Source organism: Caretta caretta, chromosome 4 (genome assembly GCF_965140235.1).
Source record: "Caretta caretta isolate rCarCar2 chromosome 4, rCarCar1.hap1, whole genome shotgun sequence".
NCBI classification, from domain to species: domain Eukaryota; kingdom Metazoa; phylum Chordata; order Testudines; family Cheloniidae; genus Caretta; species Caretta caretta.
The window spans coordinates 24418766-24446104 of NC_134209.1; the positions used below are offsets into that span (position 1 = coordinate 24418766).

Genomic DNA, 27339 nt, shown 5'->3' on the forward strand with positions numbered 1-27339 from the left:
TTGGAGAACTGAGAGTTTCTAGAAAGAAGGAATAGTAGTCTATTGGATGTTTTCTCCATAGTATTATGCATGGGTTCTCTTGTATGGAATACCCTCATGGTGCAAGGCTTTCAGCATCACTTAAGTCTGCATTGGGAACCAGTGGGGATCATCTGTGGGTCCTATTCCAAACATGCACAGCAGCCTGGCTAACTGTCCCTGTGTTGGGATGGTTGTGGATTCCTCCACACTCCACGTGTATAGTCCCTGAGTACTCTGGTTTTATGTAGTGGCGGATGAGAGCAGTGCTCCAGTCCTTAAAAAAAACAAAAACAAATAAAGAGTGCCAGGATGTAAGTACTGTCCCAGCTTGCCCCAAAAGTGCCAGAGCAGTGTTCTGGAGCATTCCCACTTGACCCAAGTGCTGGGTGACAGGTGGTGGTGGATTTCACCCTCTATTCCTCGCCTCTGTTCCCACAGCTCTCTCTCCAGACACCTCCAATGCACTTTCTGCCTGTGCAAGGTTCCCAGCTTTGGATCCAGCATCCTAAGTCACATCAGAATTTGGGAAATGTGCTTCCAGTCATGCAAAAATGTAGCCTGCTTGAAATGTTGACACTGATAAAAGCCTAAGAATATTTTTGAAGTTACTCCTAAAATGTGTGGCTTCGTATTTGTGGTTTATCTCAGTATTTTACGTGCTGGCAGTTTTCCCCTCCCCTTGAATTTGCAGCTCATTTGTCTTTTTTTAACTCTTAAAAGGCATGTGAAATCTCAGTCAAACCGATAAGTGAATGAGTCCCCCATTTAAGGCAGTTGTAAGGGGCCACACCTAAAAGAGAGCCTAATAGATTCTGCCCAGAAATGAGAGAGCGATGGGGTGGAGGGTTCGACTGGGTATAGTGAACCGGCGTGGGTGTTGGAAGGGGTGTGCGGCGCGGGGGGAAGAGAACACACATGGGAGAGAGAGACAGCCTGAAGGAGCCTCTGAAAATGGTGGCTGACTCTGGAAGAAGCCTGAGAAGAGGTTTTTGGGTCAGGGGTGCAGGCTGAAAAGAAGGCTTTTGGTGCTGTGAGCAAAAGAAGCTGTTTCCTGCTATCTGATTCTCTCTGCATTCAGAGACCCAGGGCATTCTACATTCTCTGTAAATAAATAAACCGCATCAAAGAAAACAGCAGACTCCATCTACTTCCCCTGGTCCTGAAATTTGACTCGCCGCTCGGATGGAAAAGGGGCAGCAGCAGGCTTAGTCAGACACAAGTCATTGGGCTCAGAACAGGGGTAACTAATGCAATTATTGCCCTGTCATAGACAGGAGGTCAGACTGGATGATCTAATGGTCCCTTCTGGCCTTCATCTCTATGAATCTATAAATTATCCACAGGGCCTCGGATTCAGCCGCACATTGGAGGCAGGGCTCCACTGCATGTGGGAAGAGAACAATATTCTCTGCTAAAATAAGTTCTTCCTCGTTACCTTATTCAATGAAGTGATGAGAAAAAATGCCACCTTCTCAATCCTCAGGTCAGACTTTTTTTCCCCGTCTGCATGGAGAATCATACCTGCTGTAATCGGGAAAATAAGTTTGTATTGCTTTTTATTCCTGTTAGCCCCGGAGAGCCAGCGCGGCTCAGAGGGAGTGAACTAGGGCCCCTTCCTTCACTCATCTCAGCAACCAAACAGTTTTACTAAGTTCCAATGAATTTTACCCATGCAAGCCCCTTGGCAACAACGAGAGGTCACTGAGGGTATTGTTTGATCTGCGGAATCGATGTTATGCTTGATGTATAAGAGAAGAACCCTGGTTGAGTTTTCAGGGCTAGCAGTCACAGACACTGCCCTGACTTTTTACTTGTAAATTGAACACATGGGATCTTGAAATTGAAAGGTTGTGACGGGAACAGAGACCATAAACTTAAGAACATAAGAACGGCCATGCTGGGTCAGACCAGTGGTCCACTTAGCCCAGTATCCTGCCTTCTAACAGTGGCCAGTACCAGATGTTTCAGAGGGAATGAACAGAATGAGACAATTATCAAGTAATCCATCCCTTGTTGTCCAGTCCCAGCTTCTGGCAGTCGGAGGTTTAGAGAGACACCCTGAGCATGGGGTTGCATCCCTGACCATCATGGCTAATAGCCATTGATGGACCTACCGTCCAGGAACGTATCGAATTCTTTTTTTGAACCCAATTTATATTTTTGGTCTTCATGGTGTCCACTGGTAAGGAGATCCACACGTTGACTGCGTTTTGTGAAAAAATACTTCCTTCTGTTTGTTCTTAAACCTGCTGCCTATTCATTTCATTGGGTGACCCTTGGTTCTTGTGTTATGTTAAGGGGTACATAACACTTTTTCTACATCATGAATGTCATTGACCTCTAGCATATTCCCCCCCCCCCCCTTAGTCATCTCTACTCTAAACTGCACAAACTCAGTCTTTTTAATCTCTGCTTTTTGTAGAAGTCCTTGACAAAGCCCTGGCTTTGTTGGGGATTGGTCCTGCTTTGAGCAGGGAGTTGGACTACATGACCTCCTGAGGTCTTTTCCAACCCTATTATTCATAGAATCATAGACTATTAGGGTTGGAAGGGACCTCAGGAGGTCATCTAGTCCAACCCCCTGCTCAAAGCAGGACCAATCCCCAATTTTTGCCCTAGATCCCTAAATGGCCCCCTCGAGGATTGAACTCACAACCCTGGGTTTAGCAGGCCAATGCTCAAACCACTGAGCTATCCCTTATTCTATGATTCTAAGTTGTTCCATACTCCAGATCATTTCTGTTGCCCTTCTCTATAACTTTTCCACTTCTACTACAGCTTTTTTGAGATTGGCGACCAGGACGGTACTCAGTATTCAAGGTGGGGGAGCACCATGGATTGATACAGTGGCATTTTGATATTTTCTGTTTTATTATCTCATTTTTACCTAATGGTTCCTAACATTCTGTTCGCTTTTTTGACTGTCGCTGCACGTGGAGGGGATGTTTTCAGAGAACTATTCACGATGATTCCAAGATCTTTCTTGAGTGGTAACAGCTAATTTGGATCCCATCACTTTATATGTATAGTTGGGATTATGTTTTCCAATGTTCATTACTTTGCATTTATCAACCTTGAATTTCATTTGCCATTTTGTTGCCCAGTTGCCCAGCAGGGCTTGGACTGCGGGGCTGTTTAACTGCAGTGTAGATGTTCCTGCTCAGACTGCAGCCGAGCTCTGGGACATCTTGCGTGGTCCTCGAGCCCAGGATGCAGCCCAAGCATGAACATCTACACTGCAGTTAAACAGCCCTGCAGCCCAAGCCCTGAGAGCTCAAATCAGCTGTTAGGGGTCAGGTGTGGGTTTTTAATTGCAGTGTAGATGTGCCCTGAAAGTCCTATTACACTAGATCAGCTGGATCACCCTTGTCCACATCCTTGTTCATTCCCTCAAAAAATTCTGATAGATTGGTGAGGCATGATCTCCCTTTACAAAAGTCGTGTTGACTTTTCCCTAATGTATCGTGATTATCTGTGCATCTGATACTTCTGTTCTTTACTGATTTCAGAGTAACAGCCGTGTTAGTCTGTATTCGTAAAAAGAAAAGGAGTACTTGTGGCACCTTAGAGACTAACCAATTTATTTGAGCATAAGCTTTCGTGAGCTACAGCTTATCGGATCCGATGAAGTGAGCTGTAGCTCACGAAAGTTTATGCTCAAATAAATTGGTTAGTCTCTAAGGTGCCACAAGTACTCCTTCTCTTTCTGTTCTTTACTATAGTTTCAACCATTTTGCCTAGTACTGAAGTTAGGCTTAGTGGCCTGTAATTGCCGGGATCGCCTCTGGAGCCTCTTTTAAAAATAGATATTATATTAGCTACCCTCCAGTCATCTGGTACAGAGGCTGATATTACAGTTAGTTCTGTAATTTCATATTTGAGTTCCTTCAGAACTCTTGGGTGAATACCATCTTGTCCTGGTGGTACTGTTAAATTTATCAATTTGTTCCCAAACCTCCTCTACCAACATCTCAGTCTGGGACAGTTCCTCAGATTTGTCACCCAAAAATAATGGCTCAGGTGTGGGAATCTCCCTCACCTCCTGTGCAGTGAAGACCGATGCGAAGAATTAATTGAGCTTCTCTGCAACAGCCTGATCTTCTCTGAGTGCTCCTTTAGTACCTCGATCATCATCCAGTGGCCCCCTGATTGTTTGGCAGACTTCCTGCTTCTGTTGATGTACTTACAAAAATTAACAGCAAACTTTTTTTTGTCTTTGGCTAGTTGCCCTTCAAATTCTTTTTTTGACCTGCCTAATTATACTTCTACACTTGACTTGCCAGAGTGTATGCTCTTTTCTATTGTCTTCCAATTTTTAAAGGATGCCTTTTTGCCTCTAACCTCCTCTTTTGTTCTGCTGGTTAGTCATGGCTATATAATATATATATATTAAAATATGGTTCTCTCACTTTTTTAAAATTTGGGATATACGTTTAATTTGAGCCTCTATTACGGTGTTTTTAAATAGTTTCCATGCAGTCATCCACTCACTGACACCCTGCAGTTCTGCCTCTCTAACTGGCTCTGTGTGTGTAACTGAAAGCATTTCAGAGAATGCTACCATGCAGGTCCTGGACTTAGCATCCTCAATTTGGCCTCCGGGACCTCTCTCCTTCCTTTCCCTATGTCCATTGTTACCTATTTGTACCATAAACACCAGCTTCTCTCCAGCACTGCACATAAGTCTCAAGAGGTCTTCAACCTTTGCACCCACCAGGCAAGTCACCATGTTGTTCTCCTAGTTGTTACAAACACAACTTTTCATTTGGTTTTAGTTTAAGTGCTATATAGAATGGAGCCTTGCTTTCTTCCCTGGTTAGATTGAATGTCTTACAGCCTCTGAAGGTTTGTGTGTGTCTGCCCCACTTAGCTTCAGCCTGCCAAAAGAAACACTGAAAGTTACAGTACCGAAGCCAGGAAGATCATCACTCATCAAAGTTTCTAGCTGTCATCCATTGTAGCTACATCACATTCCACCTTCCCAATAATATTAAGCATTTTGAATTTTGTCTCAATATTTATGTATCTCTCTCACTCTCCTCTACAACTGTTAATGGATAAGACAAAATAATGGCCTACAAATTGCATCATACAAATGTATACCCCATATGGGAGGGAAAAGCTTACACAAAAACAACTCAAGATGGCGAACAATAGAATGTTTAAGCAGTGACTCTGTCCCAAACCTACAGGAAGGACCAGTCTAAAAATGAAAATCCCCTTTACCTGCTCTTCAGATGACTTAAAAAGCCTACAACACATGAGATTTTCTAGATGTTAGAGGTGAGAACTTCAGCTTGTGTAAGCTGGTGTAACTACTGAAATCAGAGGAGCTCCATTGATTTAGACCAGCTGAGGATTTGACCTAATGATACACTTGGGGAAGGAGCCAGGTAGATGCCATTCCCTTAGCCTCGTGCCATAAGAATGAGAATAACTTTTGCAAATGGCTGTGTAGTAATAGGACCATCCCTTAATTCCAGGTCGTCATACTCCTCTGAGTCATCAGCATTAGTGATGTTAGAGGCATTGTTTTGAATCAGGGTGGGGAGGTAATACTAGCGATGATGTTGAGCAAGGAAAAAACTGAACGTGCATCCAGACTACCTTCAGCATCTTGCCAGGGATGGATCTGGGTGGCGCATGATTTGCAAAGAGGTCATGTCGCTTTGGGATTTGCTGTGGTGGTGATGAAAGGGAAAACTTAGGCTGAAACTCAAGAAGTTTCCTTGTGCTGAGATCTCTATATCACCTAATGGAAATGGTGGGAAGACGCATTCCTTGGCTTGGATGAAGTACTGGTGCATCTGATGTAGGGGAGAATCCTGCACCGGGAGAGAGGGGCCTTTCCATCTAGGAACAAACCCCTGCACTGCAGTGGTTCAGTGATGTCTTTTCACCCTTTGAAAGACTCTCGTTACATAAGAAAAAAGAATGATCCAGATTTTGATCCGAGTCGCACCAGCATTAAACTTGACTAACTCCAGGAACTTTAACAGAGAAAACATGTTTACACCAGGATAACGGGGATCAGAATGCCGGGATTTCTTTCTAGATGGAAAAACCTATCACAATAGGTCACATTGACAGTTTTCCCTCCCAAAGGCAGGAGTCTTTCCTATGTTCCTTGAACAGGTTTTACATAAGTGTACCTGAGAGCAGAATCTAGCCTACTGACTCCAGTGTGGCACACATCACGACAGCTAATTACAAGATAAGTGAGGCCATCTGAGTTGGCATCTTTGTGTTTAAAATATTTGTGCCGCACCCCACTGAATGAGTGAATCATCCTCCCAGTCTTATAATTATGTACTGAAATAGTCACACTTACTGCTCCACTGCAGTGGCTTCCTTTCCAGGCTCCAGATAAAATCTGCGGCCATAAACTGTTTTGTGCTAGAGGAGTTTTTCAGCAGTTTTTGCCTACCCCAGCCCCTTCTTCTGAGTGGAGGCAAGGGCCAGTGACTAAAGCACAGTTGTGTAGTTTCAGTGTATTCGCTCCAGTTAATGCAGCTTGGTTTGGTTTCTAAATAGCAGGAAAAGTGGGGAGAGTAATTCCAGACGTGGTTTTCGGCCCCAAGACAGATCTCATGCTGTTGGTCTGGATCATTCTGCAGGGAGCAGCTCTTCCCTGGCCTGGCTTTGGGGTGGAGTTTGTCTTCACACTGGAGTAATCATTCCCTTCTCTGCTGATATTGGTCTGTACTAATAATCCAAAGCTGCCTGCCTGTGTACCTGGGATTCCTAAGGGTCAGTAATTGGGACTACTGGATACTGATAGGGGGAGCCACATGCAAACACAAGGGACCACCCTGGGGTTTAACGTTCAGAGCCAGATCCTCAGCTGGTGTAAGCTGTTGTAGCTCCATTGGCAACCTGTGCTGATTTACCTAGCTGAGGATCAGGCTCAGTGGCTACCCAGTGCCAGAATTGAAGTGGTAAAGTGCCTGAAAAAGGACCACAAAACCATTTCAAGGCTCTTCCCCTTCCCCTCCCCCTCCCACCTTCCCAACCTCTTTCACTATAATGAATGGCATTGGCCCAGACTGTACCCTCACCCTGCTCTCAGGTCTATGCGTCTTCCCCCTTCGCCTCTATCCTGTCCCATTTAAAGCACACAGGAACAGTCTGGCCCAATATAGAGAGGAAAATAGATCCAGCTTCTTCTTTGTTTAAGCTTAATGCATAGCTTCAGCATTAGACATCGGGCCAGTATTTACTCCTCCCTTTCTCTTTTCTCCACCCCTGCAAGACTAATTGCTGTTGTCGTTGGCTTTTCCCAAATATAAATGGCAACTAATGTCTCATTGCACAGACCAGCCCCCTGTAGGATTCCCGGTGCACAGCAGAATCGGTCGTGTTTCCATGCGGTATGGTCCCGTTTGTCCAGGAGGGGTTCAGACTCTGCAGACCAGTGACCCCGTTGGCATCTAATGCACAGAAAAGCGGAGATTTTTAATGTAGGTCTCCCATGCTGTTGAGTAGAATTGGCTGGCCCTGCGGAGAGCACCAGCTGCAAAGAGTGGCCGCTGATTGGCTTTGTCCTCTCCTTGCTGTTGCAGGGAGGCAGTGGCTCTGGGATCTTGGCCCAGCCCTGCAGTACGACCTGAAGGTTCTAGTGTGTTCCAGGCTGGCTCTGCCTTGGGCTTCCTCCAGGCTAAGATGTAGCATGAGTTATGACAAATGTTTGGATTACTATGGCGTTCAACTCTGGTGATAGATAACTCTTTTTGGTAGATAATTGCCATTTCCAGCACACACATACAATTTGCAGTAGAATAAACCAGTTGTGCAGCATGATTCTGTTATGAAATTCTTATCTCCTGGATCTGCTGAATAACTCATTTACAAACAAACTATCACTTTCCTAAAATACTCCACTGAAAGAGCTACGGGCCTGTTCTTGAGGAGTACTTAACACCCACCTTTCTTGGTGGGTCAGGCCTTAGCTTCCACTGCTTCATTAAATACTTAATTCAATGGACACTTAAAAAATGTCTAGCATCCACAGAATGTTAGTCACCCCATTCGTGTTCCGGTAAATGCTCAGGGCTCCAGTCCCGCTTTGAATTATACTTGCATAAGTATCGGTAGGAGATTCCTGTGACCTGCAGTTAATTGAATGTCTTAGGGATTCTTCCTTCAGGTTGTCAGTGTACTTGGCTATCCACAGAAGAAGGCAGGGGGTCAGCGTCCAGATCTAGCACTTGAAGACGCATCTAGCTCTTGGGATCTACATGAGGTCAGAATTGAGTGTGGAGGCCCTGTGTCCATGCCCTGATGCTGATTTTCCCTGCTCTTTCGCTGATAGGGACATTCCTGCCAGTAGTTACCCCCGAAGTGCACCTCCTAACGGGAGATGTCCAGAGGACAGGGGTGTGGTGAGGATAAAAGGCATTAATGATTCTCTGCTGCTGAGGTACTAGAGTGAAGGGTGATTGACAGATACCTGCATTCTGGTATTTGGGTTGCGGGGGGAGGGGGCCTAAAGCCCGTCAGCATGCAAAGAAAGAAAAGGCAGTCATTGCCTGTGTGTACCATGTGTCAACCTAATTTGGGGATGGCCAAGAGAGCCCCTAGATACCAGGCTTCTAATGGAAATGACAGTTTTTACATCTATAGTGCTTTCCCCCGCAGCTCTCCATAAACATTAAGGGAAGGGTTTTCAGAAGCACTCAGCCTTCACCTAACTCTGCTCCTATTGGCGTCAATGGTAAAACTCCCCCTTGCTTCAGTGGGAGTAGGTCAGTGCTGAGCTCCTTTGAAAAACCCACCCTTAGACCTGGCCTGCGTGTAGCAGGTTTGCTGGCATAGCTACATCAGTCAAGGGAGTGACTTTCTCTCTCTCCATCCCCAGTGGATGTATCTGTGCTGGCAAATACAGTAATACTGGCAAAAAAGTCCTTTTGCTGGTAAATCTTGGGCCTGGTTTACACTAGAAAATTAAGTCCGTTTAACTGCGTTGGTCAGGGTGTGAGTTAAGTGTAGACAAGACCTTACTCTCTTCAGAAAACTGGCTTAAGTTTCACTGGGAAACCCTTTCAAGTATATGGTAACAGGGTTTGCCGGTATACCTCCGCCAGTATATCTGTGCCAGCAAACCCTTGGAAGTGTAGACGAGGCCCTGGTCTCACAGACCCTGAGCAATAGGGCTGCTGTTTTTCTGGATGGGAAATGGGCACGGGAAAGGTCAATGACTTGCCCCTTGTTGCGCAGCAAATCACTGGCAAATAGGAGAACAGAACACAAAGCAGCAAACAAGGATGATCCCTAAGAACTAGATTAAACACCATTTCTCTAAGGACTTGATCCAAACCCAGTTGGAGTCAAGGGAAAGACTCCCACTGAGTTCAGTGGGTTTTGGATCAGGCCCAGGCTATACAGGATTATAATTTAGTTGCAAACATACAACATACATTGAGTAGCTCCTGTGCAAATGTCTGGCGTTGGAAAACATTTAAAGGTCCGAAGTCTGGGGCACCCAACACAAGCTGCAGGGAATGACCTCTTTTTCTGTTTCATGGAGTTCTGTAATCTGTTTTCAAGGTATTTGTGTCGATGTGATTTGGCAGAAGAGCTAACTAGTGTGGCTGCTTTTTTCTAGACTAAAATGTAAGTTATTACACAGCTGTTGTGGAAAACTCTCTAAATAGAACATTGGACTTGCTCCAACTCTTCATCCTGCGAGGTCTTTGCTGGTACAATAAACCCCATGGAAATATCTGTTGGTGTGTCTTTCAGTTCAGGGTGCCCGACCAAGTCAGCAGAGGCAAATGGATGGGGAGGGAACTACTGGTTAAACCTTCCCAGGTGCTTAAAGTGACCCTGAATGAGGACTAGAATGCATCTGATTCGGGTGACTGTACTGTTCCTTCAAGGCTATGGAATATGAGATGTACTCTGTACGGGAAATTGTGCATCACGTTAAAAAGCCAAGGGATGATTGCCCTGCTTTCTCACCTTACGACGATGTTATGTGTAAACCAAACCACCCATAGAGCAGCGCGCACATGGTCCTTGTCAGAACGCGGCATCCAAAGCCTTTCAAAGCCAGGGGTTTAGCTGGCTTTAGCAGCATTATCTGAACAATGCGAACAATGCCCTGCTGCTGTCGTAAAACAATAGTCAGCACTGAAGCACAAAGTGTCCCCTTTCTGCTATGTTGCTGTGCTGATTAGTAGAGTTCTGGGAAGTTCCTTTTTCCATGACAAATGTAACGGAATAGCGAGCTGGGTTCTCCAATGTCGGGAGTCCTGATTTAAATAAGTGAAGTCAAAATCCCAAGGGGCCAGCTGGGGCTAGCCAGATGTCAGCATGATCCAGCCACAGCCCCTTCTCAGCCCAACACATCCCCTATTGAAGGGTTGCAGGGGCAGTGGTGGAGAAGCTGCCTATCGTTCTGCACCAGACGGGAAATCCTCAACAAGGGAGAGGTAACCAGCTTCCATCGCCTCTGCACCACCGGAGCGGCCCAATGGTAACAAAGCAAGGCAGAGAATCTGTCTCGCCAGGTGCACCGTAGTGGGGGCTTGTCTGATCACAGCTAAAATTGAAGCGTGGTCGGGTGTGGTCACATCATTACTACTCTTGAGTGAAGTCCTGCAGTACCTAGTTGTCTGACTGTGTATGTCGCTTCCTAACTTTTTTCTTCTATGGCTACAGGAATGGTGGAAACTGGGGCACAGAACTTCAGTTTCATCCTCTGCAATTTGCTAATGCTTGCTGATCTGCCAGTCACTGGCACGGAACTACCTACTTCCTGTGGTTTGGGGGCATTGTAGATAGCTACCCCCCCAGGAGAGTTGGATAGATCACACACAAGGAAGACATTGAGGGTTGGGGAGGAAAATGATCCAGAATAAGTGGTTGAGAATCTACTCTGTCTATTCCTTCCCTCCTGCCCTCAACCACCTTGACTAAAATGGGTCCCAGTGAGAGATTATTCTCCTCTCCTTTGAGAGTGGCGGGTACTCCTATATCTTTCACCTGCATACGTTGTTGTTCTACATCTTTGTTACAAATATTTCTGTTTGGGATTTTCAGAATGACGAGCTTCGAAACCTGTCCCTCTCTGGTCATGTGGGCTTTGACAGTCTTCCAGATCAGCTGGTCAACAAATCAACCTCTCAAGGGTTCTGCTTCAACATTCTTTGTGTTGGTAAGTGATGCTGCACTGCTGAGAAAATGGCTTTTCACATCAAGACATCATGTGACAAGAAAATTATTAATTTAAACAAAGAGGGGTGGGTGGGTATGTTTGTGAATAAATAAAAACAAAAAAACCCTTCCATTCAATAACATGGATAAGATATAAACCAATAGGGTGAGCATTATAAAAGTATCAGGACCCAGGGAGGGACTGATTTAAATCACTAAGTGGAAAGCCTTGATTTTAATCAACTTTTCCATTTGTGCTTCAGTTATTTTCTAAGGAAAGGTGCATTCTCATTGGTTGACATAATCATTAAAACAAGTTGATTTACAACTAAATAGAGCCTTTACACTAGTGTTGGTACGTCTTTTCCTTACCTAGGAGGGCATGCTATCACTATATACATTTATTTCAGCAACATATAGCTTTAATATTCACTGATTCTTTCTTGTACATTTTAGTATGTTAGAAAATGGTGAGTGCTATATATTGCTTATTCACTAGATGATTAACTTTTTGCTCATGATTTGTGTCAAGGTATATTAAGATAACTGGAATTTAATGAAAGCACGCGTTTATTTTTGGAATTTGAAGAGGGAATATGTTTGGGCCTTAATATATTTTGTATTAAACCCAGATTTCATTTTAAACAAGTTTGTTTTTTTTTAAATGATGATATAAATTGCTTTTCCCCCTCCCCCGGGGGTGAGGTTGACCGTAGGCTGTACGTACAGACTTCAGGCCTGCTTCTGTCAACATTTTAATATATGAGTCACGTTACGTTTGAGAGTAAGGCCAAGAGATTTCTCATGTGCCTGTGTTGGAACAGGGTGGGCTTGGGCCTGATTCTGTGTTATAATAAGGCCCTATTATAGACTCTAAGGTTAGAAGGGACCATTATGATCATCTAGTCTGACCACCTGCACAACGCAGGCCACAGAATCTCCCCCACCCACTCCTGCAATAAACCTCTCACCTATGTCTGAGCTATTGAAGTCCTCAAATTGTGGTTTAAAGACGTTAAGGTGCAGAGAATCCTCCAGCAAGTGACCCGTGCCTCACGCTGCAGGGGAAGGCGAAAAACCCCCAGGGCTTCTGCTAATCTGCCCTGGAGGAAAATTCCTTCCTGACCCCAAGTGTGGTGATCAGCTAAACCCTGAGCATGTGGGCAAGACTCACCAGCCATACACCCAGGAAAGAATTCTCTGTAGTAACTCAGATCCCACCCCATCTAACATCCCATCACAGGCCATTGGGCCTATTTACCACTAATAGTCAAGATCAATTAATTGCCCAAATCATGTTATCCCATCATACGATCTCCTCCATAAACTTATCAAGTTTAATCTTGAAGCCAGATAGGTCTTTTGCCCCCACTGCTTCCCTCGCTCTGACAATGCCGGGGGGCCTTAAGGTGGGTGTGAATGAGAATCAGGCCTACCACCTCATTTATATCATATTTAATCGGGGTACTGCAGGTACAGCATCTGTTCACTTGCCTTAGTTACTTTGTTTCTCCCAATTATTCAGAGCTGAAATCCCAAATCCTATTGTCTCGGGGAGACACACATCTGTGGGTTGGAAAACAACCTTGCCTCTTCCCCCTCCCATCCCCCACCCGTCCTCCAGTGATTAGTACTTTCAAGCTATACCAAATAAAAAAAAAAAGTACATGGCTCAAACTCGGGGAACCATGTGTCAAAACAGTTTTAACATCTTGGTTGTCTTCAAGATATCATCTAAAATTGCTCAAACATTGAATGCACTTCTGTGTGCAAACAAAACACTTAGCTTGGCAGAACGTTCCAGAAACTATTTCCATTGCTCATGTGTTGAAGCAAAATGTTTTCTCTTTTTTTCTGATTAAGGACTTGAGGTTTATTTTTTTTTAAAATGCTTTGACTGGATTTTCATGTCATGTTTAGAATATTGTCCACAGTGCAGTTTCAGCTATCTGAATCCACATCTGGCGAACCAGACTAGACTGCACTCGCAGCATTAGGTGTTCAGGAGCTAGACAGGAGAATGAGCATGGAGAAATATGACCAGAGCGACTGACCATCTCTTAGCAGCATGAAGCTGTTTAAAATTCAGCAGGGAGCTTCCCGATTAGCAAGCAGTTGGATGATCAAAATGGCATAAATTGGTTGCTTTTTTTCCTCCTGCGGTAAACATTCCTAGCCTAGCGTGACTCAATTTGTCTTCATTAACGTGGCAATTTGCTCCACGTTTTTTCTTTTTCAAAGTGTGCCGGTCAACTTTTGTTAAGCTCCAAATAGAAATTTCACACACACGTTGCTGCTATTGTCCAAAGGAAGGAGAAAAAAACCTGGCATCTCTTTGAGGGAAAGCACACAATTGGCTCCTGCATGGTGACGTAACGCTTCTAAATGTAGCATGTCTTGAGCCACAGAGAACAGTATGCAATGATGGCTATGTTTGCTTTAGCAGCTCGCCATCAAACACTGCTCTAGTGATTTACAGTAGAACTGTTTAATAATAGTAATTCCATGCACAGTGCATTCCTCATGGGGACCACATTGAGCTGGTCTGTGGCTATGATATAGATACATATTTTTAAAAGCCTTATTGCTTTGAGCTTTGCGAGCTGGGATTCAAGCTGCTCTTGGTTTGGAGAAAGTATTGCTTTCCAGCTGTAACAGTTTGAGAGACTGGCAGCTAAAACCAGGCGGGAAGTGAAGCAAAAGGGAAAGCCAGATGGCTATGAGAATGACATGATTTTAAGGCTCCCTGTATATCGTGCAACTTTCCAGGATAGGAGCGCCTTGAAAATCTGTAAATCCCAGCATTTCTAGCCTCCATGGTTACTGGCCCCTTAAGATGATCATTGATCCCACAGGCTAGGAGTGGGCTTTTGGACACTGATCCACGTTTAAATATTGTTAGTTTTAGGCCCCAAACCAATGTTTCATTCCTTGCCTGTATATGTTTGCAAGCATCAAGACTTATTCATGTGGCGTGTGAATCAATGCAAGAAAAGCAGGAGCTGTGGTATTGTTCCAATGAGAAAACAATAATGAATAGGTATAGATATCTTAGGCTCCCTTGGTGGAAGGATTACGGCTAGGAGAAAACGGTTCCGCTAGAAAGCTGAGCATGCCAAACCAGCCCTGTGAGGGATGGAATGAAACCAAAGGTGTACAAGTCTGGGTTCAGCTGGGTGGTGTGATTCTGACCTGGAGCAGCTCTGCAATTTGGGACCCTTCCTTAGAGCACAGTGAGAAGGGAAGGATCAGCTGCTTTGAGAGTGGGCTCTTGAATGTTAGCGTTGGGCAGGTTGCTGGAATGTGGGCTGTCTAGTGCTAGCGCTGAATGGGCAGAGACCCTGGGTATGTCTAGCCTGCAACAGCTGGTGGTGATTGCCACCGGAGCCAGCAAATCCAAGCTAGCTTTAATCTAGCTCGCTCGGCACCCAGAGCTGTGAAGCTATGGCATGGCTCAGTGCAGGCTGTACAGACCCGTCTGGGTCGCTGGGTAATTACATGTGGGGTTAGCCCACACGCTCGTGGCATCACTGCTCCAGTACCCGAGCCAGCCAGATGAAATCTGGTTCAGGTATGTTGGCCGCAGCTGCAGTCACAGTCAGTGATTGTAGTCTGGACGCCCCCCCTGTGACGCAGTGTCGGTTCAACGCATGCTGTTCTCATGGAACCCAATCTTTCTTTCCATAGTCCATGCCAAATAGAGACAGTGATCTTTTGTTATTTAAAGGGGACACTGTATTACTATATGTGAACGGAGTGGACCCTGGCGAATAAACCGGTCCTTACTTAAAAATAGGCTGATCATCTTTGGTTATTAAATGGAAACAGCCATCGCAGACGGGTTACTCTTTGCTGCTGGCCTCTTACAAGGAGGTCTCTCACATTACCACCTTTACTTTCAGAAAGACACCATTCCTCAGTACTGCCTTCCCTCAAGGTATCTTAGTGGTGACTTGAAAACAAATTGGGCCCATAGATTCCCTTTTTGCTTGTTTAATATATTTAAAATGGTTTTGCTTTTAACAATTTTTCTCCCTTTCCTGCTTGTGTTTTTACATTAGAAATTCATGTCTAGTCTGCCCTGGAATGCTCTGTGATAACCAGTGCAATGATGAGGTCACAAGAATGCAAGTTGAGCGTTTGAGAAAAGAGATTGGTAGTCACTCTTTTAAATTCTTGGTTTCTGTGGTTTGTTTTTAGTTTTGTTTTGTCAATACCTACTTACTGTTAACTTCCATGACTAACATTTTGGTTAAAGGAATTCTTTAATGGAAGGGAGTGCTGATTCTTTACCAATGTGTTAGTGCTTACAATGAGCAGACTTTGAAGCCCTCCAGCAAAACTAAAGAAGACCAAGTTTTGCTATTCTTGTCCCCTTTAAGTTTAAAAAGCAAGTAGAAAAGCAGTTTCAAGAACAAAAAACAAACAAACAAAAAAACCCCAACCTTCCCATCCTTCTGTACACATCAGGCTTGGAAGAATTAGATTTTTACTGGTGAAAGTCAATTTCACTGTACACAAACTGGTCAAAAAATATTTCCATGGATAACCACTGATATTTACAGATAGGCAAAGTAAGAGAAATGCTGCTTCAGAACTTAGTTTGATTTAAGGCTATTTACTTTGTATATTTTGACATGCAGTGTAGGCAATTTGTGTGTTTAATAGGTGCAAAACTTTTTAATTTTTTGAATCTTAACGTTTGCTGTCGTTAAATAATTGTTGTCCGCCCCCCTCCCATAACTTTGGAGAACTGTAAAAATTAAAATAGATGGAAAACGATGCTTAAATAAACATTTCTATTATCCATCAAAATTATTATATACAAAACATTGAATTCTGCCAGGCCTAACCATAAATTAGCTAAAACTGCACAAACCTGATTTTTAATATTTATAATCCTTTGCCTTTTAAGTTGCCTTTAAGAAATAACTTGCATTTCTATGTATCTATATCCTGGCTTCCTCATTAAGGCCTCAATCCTGCAGTTAGATCTAAATCCAGACCTTGAACCTATGCAGAGTCCCATTGACTTCAAACAATATAATTACTGATTTCTGTGGGGATCTACATGGATGCGGGGGTTTGCCTACTTTGATTTGATTGCCACAACAGGACCTAGACCAGCGATATACACCTCCCTCCATTTACTATCTTGTGTGGAATGATGATAAAGTCTTGGAGCTTGTACATTTGAACAGATCCTTCCACTTAATCCTGTTTTAAACATTCATTTACCTGTGTTACTAATTACATCTCAAATTAATAAAATTGAAAGAATTTTAAAAGTCAATATTTATGCCACACATTTGGATTCTTTACTTTTTTGCCTTTCTCTCAGCTGAGACTGTGAAAATCAAGTCATCTAATTTTTATTGATTTTTTTCATTATTTGATTCTACAGTGATTTAGTTTGAAAAATACTGCAGGAGAATTGAATTTACTGTATGTTTGACTAATGCAACAGCTTCCATTGGAATTTTTAAAAAATGTAAAAGTCTATAAATCTGAGTTTGGAGGGTCCCTTTGCTTTGTTTCTTTGTAAGAAAAATGCTGTTAAGATTAGTGTCTAGCTCATAATAAGAGGGAATTTGAGCATGGTTATTTCTCGAGACAGCATTCTGAATACTGTACCAGGGTTATGTACAAGTTAGGAGTATTTGGGACGCACATGTCCTATAAACAGTGTGTGAGGAGTGTCTGGGCAAAGAATTAACTTCTTCATGAGTTTGTAGAGAGGATATTACATAAACAATCAGTCTAGTGTGAAAATAATCAGCAATGGCAGAAGAAAACACGAAGGAAAAGTGTACTTAGGAATGTAGGATTTGCCATATTTACATCTTGGGTCTAACAAGTCTAATAACCTGCTTCCAGCAATGGCTGATTCCCGCTCCTTCAGCGGAAGGCAACTCTTGTTTTCCCCCATCTAGAAAACTCACCTGGTCTGTTGACCAGTGCTGCACATTTCAGCTTCCTACCCAGCCCACAACACTTCCAATCTCTTCTCTAAGAAGACCTAGTCCAGGAGACCTATAAAGCCTAATTCACCCCCTCCCCAAGAGGGGTGTTAACAAAATTGTTGTCAGGAAAGTATATTTATTAACCCTTTGCTCCTCCTAAAAATGATGAAACATAATTGTGCCGGTTACTTATGTATTTGCGGTATCCCATCTGTTGTCTATACATCGTCTATAACTGTAAATGTAACCCAGGGGTTGATAGGTAGGCGGGGTGTGTGTGTGTGTGTGTGGTGCTCCCCTCTGGACCCGATCCATACAGAATGGGAGTCAGTTACAGCTCTCAGCCACAGAACGTGGCTGAAGCGGTAGAAATTCATGCGTATAGCTCTAGAGGTACCTGGTGTCTGCCAAACTGGCAGCCATCACATAGTGGATTGGGGCGCTCACTTGGGCTGAGTTTCCTTTGATCAGAAGATGTAGGTAGTCCAATGATGAGCATGTCTTACAGATCCCCCTCACTGCCTGATCTGCAGGGGAAATGAGTCTGTTACAACCCCAGCTCAAGCTGTTGCAGAACTCTGAAAGTCCCCAGTTCAAAACCCGGTGGCTGACCAAGATGTCTGCCATCTTATAAGGCATCTAGGCCTGAAGAGCTTATCTCACTGTCTGAGAACCATCCACTGTGTTTTTGGTGCGACAGAAGTAACAATGTCTCTCTCTCTCTCTGCTCTAAAGAGAGCTTTGGACAGAATGGTAGGGGGGCGAAGTGGTCTCTAGCTCTAACCCATTTTCTGCCTGCTTAGGTGAAACCGGCATTGGCAAGTCAACCTTAATGGACACTCTGTTTAACACAAAGTTTGAAAGTGACCCAGCCACCCACAATGAGCCCGGTGTGAGGTTGAAAGCAAGAAGCTATGAACTCCAGGAGAGCAACGTCCGTCTGAAGCTGACCATTGTTGACACAGTTGGATTTGGAGATCAGATTAATAAAGATGACAGGTAAAGTCCCTTTTGCATAGGAAGGGGGTCTTGCATTGATTCCTCCTCAGGCTGGAAGGGCTTGAACGTACTACAGGAATATTCAGTATCCAATGTCCTCAAGGACTGCAGCATCAAACCTGGTGCTGTTGTAGCAGTTGGGTTTAGTGGCACTCTGATTAAGGAAACCGTATAGTCCAGCAGATAGAACACTGGACTGGGACTTGGGAGACCTTGGTTCTATTCCCTGACCTGCTGTGTGACCATGCATAGGTCCCGTCAGCTCTCTCTGGGTATGGCTACACAGCAAAGAAAAACCTACAGCTAGCCCCTACCAGCTGACTCAGGCTCAGGCTGTGGGGCTGTTTAATTGCTTTGTAGACTTCTATGCTCAGGCTGGAGCCTGGGCTCTGGGACCCTACAAGGTGGGAGCAAAGAAACAGCCCCGTGAGCCCAAGTCAGCTGGCACAGGCCAGCCCTGGGTGTCTAGTTGCTGTGTAGACCTACCCTAAGCTTTTTTCTCCTCCCATCCTTTGTCAGTCTTGTCTATTTAGAATGTAAGCTCTTCAAAGTGGAGACTGTATCTTCTTATGTGCACGTGTAGTGCCAAGTGTAATGAAGCCCTGATTTTGATTGGGGGCCTCTAGGCACTGCTATAATAGAAATAATAATGCAGAATAATAATGCAGTGGATTGTGGAGATTTATTATGCCAAGCAAAAGTCAAGTTGCTTCTGAAAACTGTTGGTTTGACAGATGAGCTTATTAAATTGTGTAGGTTTTTAATTTGTATTAAATAATATTACTTAATTAGATAATGCTTTGCATGCTGAAAGCACTGTTTCGTCATCAACTAGGGAATCAACACGTGTAAAGCAGGTAGATACTATCACTCTTTGATGAATGGGAACCTGATATGGTGAGTGAAGTGACTTGCGGAAAGGTCATTCAAATCCGTGACAAAGTTGGGACTAGAATTTAGGCATTCCTGACTCGGCGTTCATTCCTCCAGACCTCAGCAAGAGAGAACTCACTGATCACCTTGTTCTTAAGGTGATGTTGGGATGTGGATGGGTTTTAGTCTGGATGCAGATTTTCCCATTTCAGACTAGAAGTAAACATTCTGCATGTACGTTCCAACATACTATGTAGACTGTTGTTTAATATTTCTAGGCTGCCCAACTGCGCTGTCCGAATAGACATTCTTACACTTAAACAACACGTCTGCCTTCCCCTGGGATCGCCTAATCCCAGTCAGTATTTTAAGATTGTTGGGCTTGTCTTAATATTTCTATCCCTTGATGGAAAACTTCTCGAGATTCATGGCATTGGTTGGTTGTTCTTGTTTTTGGACAGCCATTGCTGTTTTAAAAAGCATCCCCATTGGCTGCGATTGCACCAAAATGCTGTGTGTGTTGTGAACTATCCAAGCTTCGCTCTTCCTGCTCTGCAGCAGCTTTTAACTAACGCACCGTGTGCCTTCCCGCAAAGGAGAAATGAAAAGTGAAGTGTGTGTTGACCGTAAGCAGCTCTGTGCTTTGAGCGATGCCATATGCTCTCAAGCTAGAAGGAAGGCAAGTCAGAGAAGGAGCAGGTGTTCAGCATGGGAACATGGCAGCTTGTTACTGCTGGGTCACTTTGTGTTTGATTCATTCAACAGACAGCAAGAGCAGGCAGTATTGTTATTGGAGTCCCTCAGACTTCACTCTCCAGAGCTCCTTTAGAGAGGCAGCCACAGCGTGACGGGCACAGGAAAGCCATTATTCCAACTCTGCCGCAGAACAGTCCGAGACTTGTCACCTGTGACTGCAGCAACGGGGCTACCAGACTAGGGCTTTCCAGACCATTTTGGTGACCCTTTTGTACAGCATCTTCTCTAATTTCAGACAACGACAGGCCCCAAGCAGATGGCCACAGCCTCTTCTACAATACACTATTGTCTGAGGCCTCCTTGGATCCTCTGTGTCAGATCAGACAGTGTTACTCAGGGGTTGGAGACTGGAGGGAGGACTGTGTTCTGAGCACTCACAGTGAGGTGTTTGACCGCTGTTTTGTAAGCCATGTGGTTAACAGTGCTGACCACCGTGCGCCCTGCACAGGTGGTTGTTAGATCTGGGCCGTATTCTGCACCAATCTACACTCCCAAGAGCTAAACCAGGGAGGAATGTGGTGGATCACACACCCAATCATGCGCTGCTGCATACAGCCTTCAAATAGCTGCCCTGCAGTCTGGAGCCGGACTTGGTTCCCTGCTCTGGATTCAGATACTGGATGCATTTCTGGCTACCTGCACAGGGAATGTTCTCAGCTCCTCCACCTGTGACCCCTAACGGGCTCATCTTCATCCTGTCCGCTCTTATCACCATGAGGCTGCTGTGAGACCTGAAGTGTTGGGAACATCTCATGGCTTTATGCTCCTGTCGCTTCTCTGAGTGTTTTTTCTTGTGCCCAAGAGTGCAGTGGGATGAGGAGATGGCAGGAAAGCAGCAGAATTTCAATGTAACTCCACTTAACAGAACTAATACCCACTCCTTGCATTGCTCTCTGGCCCCGGGGCAGGTTAAACAGCAGAACATTAAATGGAGCAGACCCTTGTCCTTTGTTTAATCTGGGCAGTGTCTTCTAAATAGCTGACTCTAATTTCAGTCTCGAAGGAGCTCTAAAATGTGAATATAAAGCTGGGATTTTGAAGCTGTATTTCCTGTGAATGAATGTCAGTGGGTTCGAACAGGGGACCTGCTAATGAGCCACAGCTTTTAAAGCCCAGGAGGGAGCCAACCAGGGTAGGGGGAGGGTGGGAAAATAGGCTGAGGCATTATTTTTGCTGGGGTCTGGCAAATGAGGCCCAGAATCTCAGCTGGTGTAAACTGGCCTCATTCTGTTGAAGTCGCAGATTTACAGCAGCTCGGGATTTGGATTTGGACACTGTGTCCAACGGACTGAGTGCACATTAGCTGCAGGAAAGATTGTTTAGTTGACTTCATTTAAAGTTTTCTAACCAGGGGATAAGAATTTGGACAATTGCTCTCTTAGCATGCACTGTGTTGTGGGTGGAGAGGGGGAATCCAATGAATGCCTGCTGTTCGAGGGCCTGACCCTGCATATGCTGTGGGTTACCAACTTTTGTTGGCTTTATTGGGAACTAGGGGTGCTCAGAACCTCAAAGGATCAATCCCCAACTTAGAAACCTATCGGCAACAGGCTTGCATTAAGCTCAGCTTTCGGCGGATGGTGGCTAGCGCTCAGCAACAAACAGTTTGAACGGCACGAACTACAGAGCTGGGACCATGACACCCTTCTCTGAAGGCTGAGTCAATTAATGAATCAGATCGCATCTCCAGTAAAGCTGTCAAAAAAAAAAAAAATTAGCAGCTTTGCTCTGCAATCTAAACTCCTGAGAACTGGTTATCCCAGGTAAGTCTCTCTTCCCTTTAAAATAACAGCCCGGAGTTTGGAACAGCTGGTATTTTTTTTGCATCACACGTATCTGGTCGCTCTTGATGATACAGACAAGCAAATGGTTTGTGCTGTAGTGTGTGTCGAGGCTGTTGTGGCCTCCGTGATTTGAAAGCCTAGGCTCTCTTCCATCCACCATTGCTGAAATCTTGTATGATGCGTTTTCTTCTGGTCTAAGATAAAACACATGGTCATTCAGAAAGGCGTATGGGCTGGGGACGGGGCTTGGCTCCAGAAGTAGAAAATCTCATGGTGAACATGAAGGTGGTCGATGGCAGTGTCTTAAAATTAGACATGCCCCCACCCCCAAAAAAGGCAATGAGACGTCATGCGTGTCTGCCAGTTAGACTGTAACTTACCAATAGCGAATGCCCTGATCTGAAAAGAACTGTTCCTTCCAAATTTTCAGCTATAAGCCCATAGTTGAATATATCGACACTCAGTTTGAAGCCTATCTGCAGGAGGAACTGAAGATCAAGCGTTCCCTGTTTAATTACCATGACACAAGGATTCACGCCTGCCTATATTTCATCGCACCTACGGGACACTCACTGAAGTCTCTTGACCTAGTCACCATGAAGAAGCTCGACAGTAAGGTATGCACTACCCATGTCATGCCCCTGTGATTCTCTCCTGCTGCCACTTAATTTGGTGACCGTGCCAAGGATCTAGCAGAAGGTGGAAGGAAAATACCCATTCTCTCTAGCAGCTGTGAATGGATAGGAGTGCAGAGAAGGCTTAAAAGAGCTTATCAGATTTCTCGACAGCAAGAGCAGGTTAGCACTAATGAATTTTCAAAGGCTCTCCCCATTAACTGGGATTTGGGCAAAAATCTGGGTTCTTTTTCATCCAAACTGGTCCACCATGTCCAGTTAGAATGATAACATCACCCACTTTACTCCACACCAGCCCCAAATGAGCAGCAATCCTGAAACAGGCTGCTGCAAATGAAACTGTAGTGTGTGCTCACAAGGATGGCCCTCGTTTCATACCAATAGAGCCACATTTATGGCATTTGGGGGTCAAAACTCCTCTGTGCTTTGCTGCAAATGCCCCCACCACAGCCAAACACTGTTTGATATAGTTGATCAGCAATTCTGCACTGCAGGCAAAACTATCCTTACTGATGATATAGCCAGTGGATCTAGCAGTGGGTGGAGCGCTGATTTAGCCCTCAGATGGGTAAAGAGAAGCTCCTGTTCAAATGTTTCATGTTCAAGAGCATCTTTTAGCAGAGAAAAGTTAGCTGAAAACCCAAGCCCCTTGAAAGGAAGCTGGTATTCCTAAATACTTAAATGCCCTCTGCCCACCAGCACTGTGACATGGTCAGCTGCTTGCATTCTGGTTTGAAATACGTGCAGGACAGTAAAGCGGGCAGCTGGAGCTCTTCATTTCATATGCGTAGAACGTTCCACGTCTATTGAGTGACTCTGGAGCCCAAGAGCCATGAAGAATTCGTAACAGGTTGCCTGATGATGATGATGATGTTGTGGGTAAAGCTTCGAGTCGTCTTGTTCTGTAGTTGCAGAGATTTGCTGAGAATTTGCCTGTAATTGGCACTAGTCTTAACTTCTCCCTGGACAGGGATTAGTTGCTGTTACAGGGCCATCCTCAGAAAGGAATTAGTCTATATAATTTAAGAGGATTTTCAAGTACTGTAGTTAAAATGTCTCCATATAGGTCCATATTAACGTCTTCCTTACTGTAGCAGCATTTTATATTGCCACAGGGCAGAATAAATGAAGGAAGGCTACTAATCAACCCTAGATCACACCTCGCAGTCTGGTCTTTTCAGAGTTGGTTTAAAAGGCACTGTTGAGCAAGAGCTACATTAACCTATGGCTGTGGTGAGCTGGATAGGCCAGACCCTTGGGGACCATAAGCAAGTTACAACAGCCAGCAATCTAGGGCGAGAGAGAGACCAAGAAAGGATACACAGATGATCTTCATTTGTCACAGCAGAGCTGTGGCCTGCATGAAGCTCCCTGATCCCTATCGCCCCATGGTCCTCAGCCAATGTAAATTAGTGTAGCTCCATCTGAGGATCTGGCTCTGCGTCCAGTTTCTTCCTGTATGTACTTGAAGTTTGCCACATTTGGTGCGATTCCCCTAAGCAGTATAGGGGGGATGCAAGCTTCTTTAATGGGGGAGGACAAGGTTGCTCATTTCAGGCCAATGCAATAAAGGGACAATTCATCTCTGTCCAATCCCTACACTTTGTTCATCTTATATGAACATTTCCTTTTAATACTAGGCTGTAGAGGTGCTCAAGGATAAATCTCTAGGCTGTTTTCTGAAGGTGAGCTCTAGAGTAGTTAAGCATGCTACACCTCTGAAGAGGATGAGTGCCTAGATGGTAATTTCCTTTGGAACTGTTTGGATAGTCTGTCTGACAGCATTTCCTCTCCGCCCTAGTTAGAAAAGTAAACAACTGCTACAGAAGAGGAAATAACATGTTGCCAAATTGCATTTGACTTTTAATGGAGCCCTTCTCTACACATGAAAAGCGATTGGCGCAATCCTGTCTCAGCCAACGTTGCTTGCTTCACCACCCCCCCAAAAATATCAAATGCAGTGGATGGACTGGCAATTTCTGTTCTAGTAGAAAGTTTGTATTGCATCACTGTTTTTATGTGCCATGTTCTTTGTCCTCTTCTGGTTGAATATATTGAGGGAGGTGTCCTTTATGAGGCCATTGGCAAAGTAAAATGACAGCGCTCTCTTTGCCTCGCAGGTTAACATTATCCCTATAATAGCCAAAGCTGATACGATTGCAAAAAACGAGTTGCATAAATTCAAGAGTAAAATCATGAGTGAGCTGGTCAGCAATGGTGTCCAGATCTATCAGTTCCCCACAGATGAAGAGACAGTGGCTGAGATAAATGCTACAATGAGTGTAAGTATTGTTTTTCTGAACCCATCCATCCCCACCCCCAGGGCAGGGGGATGCTGCATCCTTTTGCTTTTCCAACTGAAACTCAAACATGAGCCAATAAATAGAGTTTGATGGAAGCCCCCCCTCCGCTCTGGTCAGCAGGACTTAATAAAACGGGGTGGGCTTGGGCTTGAAAATATTTCTTCTCTGCTGAGCGTGTCCTTTCCCATGTGCTTTCCCCCTTACTAAATATTCATATCCCCGGAGGGCAGAGTGATCAGGGCAGAGGACTTGGAGCAAGGCCTCCTATTCCCACTCATTGCTTGTTGCTGGGTGATCCACTTCACCTTCCTTTGATTCAGTTTCTGGGGGAGGGCTAGAATCAGGCAGCTGGTGCTCTGGTCCCGTGTGGAGCAGTTCTGGGTAGTGCGGTGGTTAAAGTGGTGGGGACTGCTAGCACAAACTGCACCAGTGGTAGCAATAAGAGAGATTTTAGGGAAATAAAGCTAGTGTAGGCAGGTCTTTACACAAGGGTTACGCAGGGAGAGATGAATTGCACCCCGGGAGGCTTGTTTGAAAAAGCAGAGGAGGAATCTAAGCCCTTTGCCTCTAACTGTATTACAGTAGCACATAGAGGTCCCCAACCAAGATCAGGGCCCCATTGTGCTAGGAGCTGTACTGCATATAGTGATCCATCTATCCAGTCCAGAGCTTCCGGCTGTCCAAGGGTAGGGACACCTGGAGCCGGGGGTTGCATCCCTGCCTATCTTGGCTAATAGCCATTGATGGACCTACCCCCCATGAATTTATCTAGTTCTTTTTTGAACCCAGTTATTCTTTGTTCTCTTTAGTGAAAGCAAAGGTTCAACACTCCCCCACTGCTCTTCCCCAGGTGAAGTCCCGGGCTGACTGGCTGCTTGGAACACAGATTTTATTTGTTCTCGTTTTTGGTCATTCGAACCATTGAATTGAGGAGATCAGCCATTTTTGCCATTCTAACAACATAGCTCATGGTTACGACTTGGGCCACCTAGAATCACATTAGCTGTGCTTGGTTGAGAGGAGAGTATATTTCTCGCCACACTTAGTGCAAGAAAACTATTTCTATTTTGTTGTATTTTTAAAAAATATATATTGAAGTTTGTTTCTTGGGAATCTCTCTGGTGCCTGCTGCTGTCTTAACAGCACCTCACAAACATGAAGGACCATGTTGTGTCTAGCTGCCTTCCCAGAGGCACAAGCTGAACCCAGGCAGTGCCTTAAACAGCAGGCTGTCCCTGCTGTCTGTGGTGCCAGCACTAAACTGTGAGTTGTCCTCTGAGGGTCCATCCTGGAGCTCTGGTCATGTGGTTGCACAGAGACGTGACCTGAGGCTATGTCTGCTCTGCAGCTGGCAGCAAGCATCCCAGCACAGGGTAGAGCAACATGCACGAGCTCAGGGGGAGCACAGGCAGCCGCTCGGGCTAGCTGGCCAAGGATGTATGAGCCCACACCCCTGGGTAGGTACTCGGGTGGCTCGCAGAGCTAGCGTATGTCCGTCTGTCCATGCTGGGAAGCACACTCGTGGCTGCAGTGTGGATGTAGCCTGAGAGTTTGGATGCTCCAGGAAAGCAGGAGTGGGTGAGCAGCATGAAATCCAGCCCCTATGTCTCTGGGGTAGCAGAACTCCGAGAGGGAAGGCGGGCAAAATTCCAGTGGGTGCGTGCCTGGCACAATGCATAGCTCAGCCCTGCAATCAACCCGCATGGCAGTGAGGGAGGGAGAGGCAGGCACGTGGGGTGGGCTAGGGGAGGAGAAGCACATCCTGCTTCTCTGACTTGCACCCTTTTGGGGCTGAGTGGAAGGGCCAGTGGAAGTTTGTTTTATGAGGGAGCTGCAGCTGCTCCATGGCCAGGCGGGGATGATTTCTCCTCCCATCCATCTGCCTCATTCTTGGCTTGGCTGGGCACTGGTCTCTGGACTCACCCGTTGGTCCATACCAGCCCTTTCAAAGGACAGGCTATGAAAATACCACCTGGCCAAGCTCTCCAGAGGCTGGCGTGCAGGCCTAGCTTCCTCTTGGCAGGGGTTCTGAGCATCTCTTCCAGCTGCTGGGACTGTCTCAAATCCCCTTGCAGGGCTTTGATCAGCTGCCTTCGTCCTGGTCTCTCTGCTCCGTTCTCCCAGAGCAGCTGGGCAGTGGGAAATGGGTGGAGCCTCACTCCATCTCTTCTCCCTACCTTCTCCCCACTCATACTCAGGCTCTCTCCTTACTGGCTAGCACAACTGGCCATAGTGGGTCCCAAGTGTGCTGCTGGTGTGGGCCAACTGCAAATTAATACCCACCCACCCACCCAGTAGGAAGCCAGGGATGAGTTGTGAGGAAGGCTGCCTCTGGTGGTGGTGCAGTTTACACACCACCTCTTGCTTAGGGCTGTGTCTGCAGTCACCGCCTGGCCCTTTGCCTGGGAGATCGAACAGTTACTTCTAGCTACTGCAAATGGCTGGATTAAAAAGCTTTTGGCAAATGTTTAATTTTTAACTATTTTTTTTTTTAAATGGCCCCTTCTTTTGAGAAGCATAGTTGTTTTTACTGTGTGACATTTGATTTTTTAACATTCAAATCCGTTTCCATTTTGATTGCCTTGTGCAAAAGACACCGGTTCCGGGTTTAACATTTGTACAGTCATCCGATAGACACAGATATAGAAGAAAACTCATTACTCTCCCATTTGCAGGATTTCATCTCTATCCCATCTCAAAAAACAAGGGGGTTAAATTTGTTCTGAAAATGAATGTGTTGGGCATTAAGCTGCAGTGAAGTGCACTGACCTTTATATTTAAAGTCCATGTTGTAATGAAATGCAAGTGCTGTAGTTGACTAAGACTTTTTTGTAGGAGGTGGCTCATC

General features: G+C 45.1%; 1 protein-coding gene across 5 annotated transcripts in view; it reads left to right on the plus strand.

Moving 5' to 3' along the window:
* SEPTIN11 (septin 11) overlaps positions 1 to 27339 on the plus strand; it is an 88960-nt gene that overhangs the window by 43785 nt on the left and 17836 nt on the right. For all 5 annotated transcript variants that reach the window (XM_075127460.1, XM_048848782.2, XM_075127459.1 and 2 more), the window contains exons 2-5: positions 11065 to 11179; positions 17945 to 18140; positions 21984 to 22170; positions 24309 to 24470. In XM_075127460.1, coding sequence (XP_074983561.1) covers positions 17974 to 18140; positions 21984 to 22170; positions 24309 to 24470 — 516 coding nt within the window. In that variant the 5' untranslated portion in view covers positions 11065 to 11179; positions 17945 to 17973. The remainder of the gene's footprint in view (positions 1 to 11064; positions 11180 to 17944; positions 18141 to 21983; positions 22171 to 24308; positions 24471 to 27339) is intronic.